The sequence below is a fragment of the Tupaia chinensis genome, unplaced genomic scaffold, assembly GCF_000334495.1.
Source record: "Tupaia chinensis unplaced genomic scaffold, TupChi_1.0 Scaffold000260_1, whole genome shotgun sequence".
Classification (NCBI taxonomy): domain Eukaryota; kingdom Metazoa; phylum Chordata; class Mammalia; order Scandentia; family Tupaiidae; genus Tupaia; species Tupaia belangeri.
In genome coordinates, this window is record NW_006159740.1 from 155,855 (window position 1) to 164,066 (window position 8,212).

At 37.8% G+C, this 8,212-nt stretch overlaps 2 protein-coding genes across 2 annotated transcripts in view; both read right to left on the reverse strand.

Annotated features, from left to right (window-relative positions):
- Nucleotides 1–8,212, reverse strand: part of LOC102477873 (olfactory receptor 11G2) — a 25,557-nt gene that overhangs the window by 16,838 nt on the left and 507 nt on the right. The gene's annotated exons all lie outside the window — the stretch shown is intronic.
- LOC102478294 (olfactory receptor 11H6) lies at nucleotides 5,635–6,576 on the reverse strand. Its single transcript, XM_006149426.1, has one exon. The coding sequence runs from the start codon at nucleotides 6,493–6,495 to the stop codon at nucleotides 5,635–5,637; it is 861 nt and encodes a 286-aa protein (XP_006149488.1). The 5' UTR covers nucleotides 6,496–6,576.

The window sequence follows — 8,212 nt, forward strand, 5'->3', positions numbered from 1 at the left end:
CAGAAAGATGAATCTGAACCTCTACCTCTCACCTTTGACAAAAATCAAGTCATGGTGGATCAAAGATCTAAATCTGAGACCTCAAACTATAAAACTGCTCCTAGAAAACACTGGGGAAACTCTGGGAGACACCGGAGTAGGGAACGACTTCTTAAATAAGACCCCCAAAGCACAGTCAATAATCCCCAAAATAGACAAGTGGGATTACATCAGACTAAGAAGTTTCTGCATGGCAAAAGACACAGTAATTAGTGTGCATCAACATCCCTCAGAATGGGAAAATATTTTTGTAAATTATGCATCAGATAAGGGACTGCTAACCAGAATACACAAGAAACTCAAGCAGCTATTTGGGAAAAAATGATCAACCCTATTAAAAGATGGGAGAATGAGTTGAAAAAAACACTCTCTAAAGATGACATACAAATAGTCAAAAGACATATGAAAAATGTTCAACATCCCTCATCGTAAGGGAAATGAAGATCAAAACAACAACGAGATACCACCTAAACCCAGTCAGAATGTCTAAGATTATAAAAACAAAGAATGACAAGTGTTGGTGGGGGTGTGGTGAAAAGGGAACTCTCTTACACTGCTGGTGGGAATGTAAATTAGTCCAGCCACTGTGGAGAACGATTTGGATATTCCTCAAAAATCTACAAATAGAACTACCACGTGATCCAGCAATCCCATTCCTTGGTATCTACTCAAAGGAAAGATGAATTCTTCATTGGAAAAGTGCTTGCACATCGATGTATAATGAGGCACTATTCACAATTGCTAAGACATGGAACAAATCCAAATGCCCCTGAACAGATGAACGGATTGAAAAACTGTGGCACATATACTCTATGGAAAACTATTCAGCCATAAAAAACAACAAACATCTGGCTTTTGACAGAAAGTGGAATAATATGGAAGATTTACTGCTGAATGAAGCAAGCCAGGCTATGAAGGAGAGACATTGTATGTCCCTACTTAATATATACCGAGTGTCTGCACTCTGACTGAAACTGACTGACTGTTTGGATATCCAAACACAGTAAATGGGTGTAAATACCAGATATAGTGTGTGCAGAAGAGTAGGGCCTGAAGAAGGACATTTAGAAGAAAAATACGAAGGCAAAGCATTAATGGGTCAAAGCATTAATGATATTATCTGTTGAACATATTTTTATAGTTTTATCAACTGGACTAGGGAGAAATGCTCACATACTGAAATATTCACTTCATAAGCTAAATAATGTGCTTGAATGTATAAAAATAAAATAAATAAAAATAATAGTTAAAGAAGAGCTGATATCGATTTTATTCAAACTGTTTCAGAAAATTGACGAGGAGGGGATTTATTCAAACTCATTCTTTTAGATCAGTATTATCCTGATAGAAAAAATAGATAAAAACATAAGAAAAAAGCTTCTACAGACCAATATCAATGATGAACATATATATATATATAAAATTTCAACAAAATACTAGCAAACTGAATTCAACAGCATATTAGAAAGAATTTTTTTCCATTTTATAACAAATGAGATTCAGCACATTTTTCTGTCTATTAGCTATTTGTATATATTCTTATTTGAACTGACTTCTCAAGGGTCTTGTCCCTTTTGTTTTCCTCTCCGGATTTTGTGCACGCATGCACATGTGCCCAGCATGAGTTTTAGGACATCGGGTCCAGGACTCTAATTGCAGTAGACTATGAGGGAGTCCAACAATGTAACCATTACGCCATCTGCTGGGCCTGACCACCATGATTTTTTTGTGAGAGGTTTTTGCTATAGGGCACGTTTGCTCACCAGACAGACAGAGAGAGACAGAGAGATAGAAAGCAGGAAATCACCCCCCAGGGGGGATGGCCACGCCGCAATCCCTTCTCCTCCATTCTCCTCTCGGGATCTTGGGCACGTATGCACACGCGCCCGGCGTGAGTTTAAGCCCCCGGGTAAGGGACTCGAACCGCGGTCGACTACGTGGGAGTCCAGCGACACAGCCATTACGCTAACTGCTGGTCCCCTGACCACCATGATTTTCAAGCTGCGAAGTCTGAGTCTCAAACCCCAATCGCCCATGTGGGAGTGCAGCTCCTTAACCTTCACAGTACCTACTGTCCCCATTAGGCCTTGTTCTTAAAATTTTGTAACAAATTCTTTTACAGAGTTACAAAGTAATAGGTCTGGAACCTAAATTCAGGCATTAGAGGATATACTCACATGCACCACACCACTTTTTCTTTAGAATATGGTGAGCAAAACTTTCATTGGTTGTAGATTTTCAAATGTTTATATTCTCTTAGACCTTTCAAATCTTAATTGGTTCTTATTATTAGTTTTCTTTCTCATTGTGGTAATTTATTTCTAACTCTCCCCCTTCAAGATTGATAAAGTCTTTATAATAACATCACTAAACATTTACTGGTTTTTCTATACTAAATAACTTTTAAGAAACACTCTGTGTTATACTCTTTCCATGCATTATTTTATTAAATTCTCAAAATATGTAGTAATTTAAAAATCTATATTATACATGAGGATTTGAGGCACCAAGTGGATGTGCAATGTGCTAGAGTAAACACAGTTAAGTGGCAGCTGAGATTTAAACTCGTGTAATTTTGCTTTGGAACACATGCTCTCTGTAATGTCATGTACTTCAAATATCCACTTCTTCTGTCCTTTTTCAGTCTCTCAGGTCTGTGTATATTGTGCACTTCTTTATTTCCCAAGCCTGGGCCCAACATGTAACAGACAAATTTTGGGTGAAAATGAATATATGAAAAAAAAGTAGGTGGGTAAAGAAATATGTCAAAGGAGGAAAAGGAAATTTGGGAAAGAGAAAATACATCATACTGTGAATCTGAATACTGGATCCTGACAATGTTAGCTTTAGCATCTTTGCCTGTTTATAATATAGAGAAATAGTGTGTCTTTTGCTCATATGTAGCTGATAGATCAGAGAGAGTAAGAATAATGTGAACAATATTTTGTTTCCAGTGTGAGATGCAATTCCAGGATAGGATAGAGAGTAGTATTCCTTTATAGTCAAGTGTATTTGTATAATAAAATGAAATTGAAGAGGAAATCAAGAAACATTCTTAAGTGTATAGAGAGGGGTGCTTTGGAGAAGATGAAGGAAAGCTAAATCCATGACGAATGAGCAAATTAAGTTTGTGGAAATATACACATTGTTTTTCTGCCCCACATACATAAGGTTGATAGAACACTGAGAAGACTTTTCTTCCTTCTTTCTTAATTCTTATTTCATTATCTTTTTCTTTCATTTTCTTTCTTTCCTTCTTTTTCTTCCTTTATTTTTTCTTTTCTTTCTTTCTTTCTTTCTTTCTTTCTTTCTTTCTTTCTTTCTTTCTTTCTTTCTTTCTTTTTCTTTTTTCTTCCTTCTCTTTCTTACTTTCTTGTTTTTTTTTTCAGCTTTAATACCATGTTTTAAGCCTTTACTAATTTTTGAGATAATCTTAAAAATACTTACTTAAATACTAGTAAAACTTTCTATCATGTACACATGCCACAGTGTTCCTAACAATTTATCTATTTGGGGTATTTGACTTAGTCACAATTTCAGATTATTCTCCAATGCTAGTTTATAAATGAGGAATTTTGAAAAGTTGAGATAAGAGGAAATGAAGATAATATAAAATAGACCAGATCTGAGTACAAAAACAAGATGCTGGCAATTACTACCAGACTTTATTTAGGTGATAAGTTTATAGCACTGGTGGTGTTGGGAGGACACTGGCGAGGTCCTCAAAATCACATAGTGCTACACTGGTAGAGTCCTGTGTCCTAAATAGGCTCCCAGCAGGCGCATTTTTCTAAGAATTCTTATAGTAATTACATGCTATAGAAAGTTTATTTGTGTACTTAGGTTTTCCCTTGCAGGATTAGGTATATCTGTCACCTAAATTCAGTCCAAGAGAGGAAATGTCTCCTATCACTGTCTGTGTCCTTGGAGCTGAAACGAGCACTCAGATGTGTGTCCCTCCTAAGAAAAGGGTGCTCTAATGCACTCTGATCCAGACATGTCACTGAAGAATGGCTTTGGGAGTTGCCATAGACTAGCCTCATTCCAGTACCCAAGCATTAAACTCAGTCATGCTGTTATCTTACATCGAGCCTGACTTCCATCTCCTTGGCATAGTTAAAATGAAGATGCCTCAGTGATTTGTTCTTGTGTATCTATGAAACTTGGCGTAATTTCACTATTAGATGATACTGTGACCTTTCAGAGTGACATTTACTTATTAAGGTTAAATATGATGATTTAGGCAACTTTGAAAATCAAATGCTTTATTGAAGATATTGGCCATACCATTTATTTAAAAAAAATTTAAGCAACAAATATTTTATTATATCTTACAATATCATGAGTCAGAAATTCGTATAGGACTTGATTGGATGATCCTTCTGTTCCTTGAGACATCAACAGAGCTCAATTGATTTGTACTCATTCATATATCTGGCTTCATAGGCATGGCTTCTCTCACACACTTGGCATGTTGGCAGAGATGGCTAGAAGACTGGGCTTAGTTGCACTGGTGGGCCAAAGAGTCTATATGTAGCCTCACAAGCATGAGGCCTCAGGATAGTTGAATTTCTTATCTAGAGGATCAAGGTTTCTAGGATTTGATTTCTAGTGTATAAGAGAGAATCTATATGACCGTTTATGGACTATACTCATAAGTCACAAAGCACCACCCTGCCTACCCCATTAGTCAACACAATCGCAAACTCACAAATGTCAAGGGAAAAGTATATAGATCCTCACGTTTCTATGAGAAGAAATCCAAAGAATTTATGGAAATGACTAAATTGCCCCACTCTTCCTTCTGACCAAAAATTATTTTTTTTCTTCATGCAATATATACTTATCTCTTCCAAAGACCCTTCAAAAGTTTCATCCCATATGATGTTAAACTCAGGTCAAGTCCAGGATCTCATCACCTATATCAAAGTGAGGTATTAGTGAGGCTTCATGCATTTTCCTGGTTTCAGATACTCTTGATTGAAAATTGTAAACTAAAGAGACTAATTATCTATTTCACACGTAACCAATGTACAGTGATGAGAATAGCTGCAATACATATTCCTATTAAGTAGAGGAAAAATATAGTATGCCACCATTCCATTTAAACTCTAAAATATTTGGGGAAGAAGTAAGAAAGGGTGATATTGGTTGTAAGAGGCAAAGTTACAGACAGAAGGAAAAACTTCTAGGTTTCTATAGTATGGAAGGGTGGCTATAGTTAATAGTAATATAGCGTACATTTCAAGATAACTAGAAGAGAGGATATTGAATGTTCCCAACACAAAATAGCAATAAATGTGATGTGATGAATATGCTAAGTACCCTGATTTGACCATATATATATATATCATATTCATATATTGAATGTCTATCATTTTCTTATTCCCATGCAATACATACTGGGATATTAATGCAATATTAAAAATATTACAAAGTATAGTTCAGATGTCTCATACAAGTTCTTGTAAGATCTCACATGGTATTTGATTTGCTAACATGCCTCCTTCCAAAATTTCAGGGGATATAAGAAATGTTCTCTCGAATTTACTTTTTTATTTTATATCACCTTTATGTTCTACATATAGATGAATTCTAGCTCTTGAAAAACTGCTGTTGACCAACTCTCACAATACTAAACAGCTTTCTTATGGCCTTCTTCATTTCCTTATTCCGGAGGCTATAGATCAAGGGGTTGAAAAGTGGAGTCAATACAGAATAAAACAGAGTTACAATTTTCTGGATCCCTGCCGGATTGCCTGCTGTAGGGCTCACATACATCACCATGATGGAGCCATAGAACAGGGACACTACAGCCAGATGGGAGCCACAGGTAGAGAAAGCCTTCCTCCGGCCTTCCACCGAGGGCACCCTGAACACAGCTCTAATCACTGAGGTATAGGAGCTGGTAATGAAGAGGAATGTGGAGAAAATCAGGACTGAGTTAAATATGGCACAAATGGCTTCAGTGGTAGAAGCGGGCTCACAGGACAACTTCAAAAGAGGCCCTGGGTCACATAAGAAGTGATCAATAATGTTGGGGCCACAAAAAGGAAGCTGGGAGATGAGATAAACTGGGAGGAGAAAACAGGAGAAGCCACCAATCCAGCAGCAAGCTCCCATTCTGATGCAGCGTCGGACTGTCATGATGGTGGTGTAATGCAGGGGCCTACAGATAGCGAGGTACCTGTCGAAGGCCATGACAGACAAGAAGAAGGTCTCTGTGGTGCCCATGGAGAAAAAGAAGTAGAACTGGAGGAAGCAGCCAGAGAAGGAGATGGTGTTAATGTCAGACAGAAAGTTGGCTAACATATTGGGGACAGTAGATGTGACATACCAGATCTCCAGGAAAGAAAAATTGGCCAGCAGGATGTACATGGGGTTGTGAAGATGATGGTCCATCCACACAGCACAGATAATGCAAAAATTTCCAATTAGCGTCAGTCCGTAGATCATAGAGAAGACTGAGAAGAGAAGGATCTGAATCTCCCAGGTACAAGGGAATCCAAGAAGGATGAATTTACTCACAGGGTCAGAATGATTATGTCCTTTGGGGTTATACATTTGTTTCTCCTGACACTGCAATAATATGTTACAAAACAGAAATTTTCTTACTAAGATATTCCATAAATTTCTGACAACTCATTGAATAATGTAGTTTCAGGCCACTGAAAATTTTCAGCACTTTTTGTCCCAGTGTGATGCTGAGAAGAAATCAGGAAATCACATTTTGGGGTGTGGATTCCTATTATAGACCCACTGTGGTGATCACCATATCCATCATGGTCCATCTGACACTGCCTTTATTAGGGTCCTCAGCGCTGCATGAAACAAGGTAGGTGCTCTTTTGCCATTCAGGCACTTACAATCTAGCTCAGAAACAGCAATGTGGGACAAACTTATATAAGGACACGAGGAAGTTTAAATAATTTTCACTTTAAGATATGAATAGACAGTAGAGAAAGGGCTGGTTTGATGGTGTAGCCACTGCTCAAGAAGTGCTGATGTGTGGGCAAGATTGTAGGTTCAGTTCCCTGGATGATCTGCAACCATGGGTACGTGTGCTCATGATCCTGGTTGGCTGGAAAGTGGAAGATGCAAGGATGGGAGGAGACCATAGTGCGAGAACCAGTTAAAGGTTATCTTTCTCTCTTTGTGTCTCACTTTCAATGAAATAAGTAAATAAACAAATACATGTAGAGAAGAAGATATTGCAAGGATGTATATCCACAAAGAAAGGGTTCATTTACTACCATATCCTTAACAATATAACATGCCTCCTTTTCTTTCATTTTATGGAGTATTGGGAGTGTTAGGAAACAGATAAGGAAAATGACTTTCAGTGAATGATTGCCTGTAGAAAAGCCCACTCCAAAGTTAGTGTGCCCTTTTTATTTTGAAAGCTATCAGTAATAGAAATTCCACTATTTGAATCGTAAATTTCTCTGTTTAATGCCATATGCACAATTATCCAGAGTATCCTTTATTTAATTTATTATTTATTTATTTATTTATTTATTTATTTGTTTAGGAAAGGTTTTGGCTATAGGGGTGCATGTGCTTACCAGAAAGACAGAGAGAGACAAACTGACAGAAAGGAAGAAATCACCTTCCCCTGGAGGATGGCCACACCGCCATCTCTTCTCCTTCATTCTCCTCTCTGGATCTTGGGCATGCACACACAAGTGCTTGGCGTGAATTTAAGCCACCGGGTCTGGGACGCGAACCTCGGTTGATTACATGGGAGTCCAGTGAAGTAGCTATTACACCAACTGCTGATCCCGTATTTTTAAAATTTACACGTAATTACTGTACATCTTTACAATGTATAACATGGTTTTTCTCAGCCTGAATACAACACACATTAGTCAAGTCAAAAACATTACCATATATATAAGCATCAGCAGATAAGTTTTCATTCTTGTGTCTATTATGTGTGCTGTTTATTTTTGCCCTTATTTCCTTCTTCCCACTCCCTAATTCTCATTCCTTCTTACCCCCCACCCCCCAATTCTGTCTCTAGTACCTGCCACTGCCCTCCCTGCTATTATATCTTCCAATCTTTTTGCTTTTAGAAAGATTTTTTGCTATAGGGTGAGTACACTAGCCAGAGAGACAGAGAAACAGAAAGGGAGAAATCACCGCCCACCCCCCCCCCCCCACACGCACACCC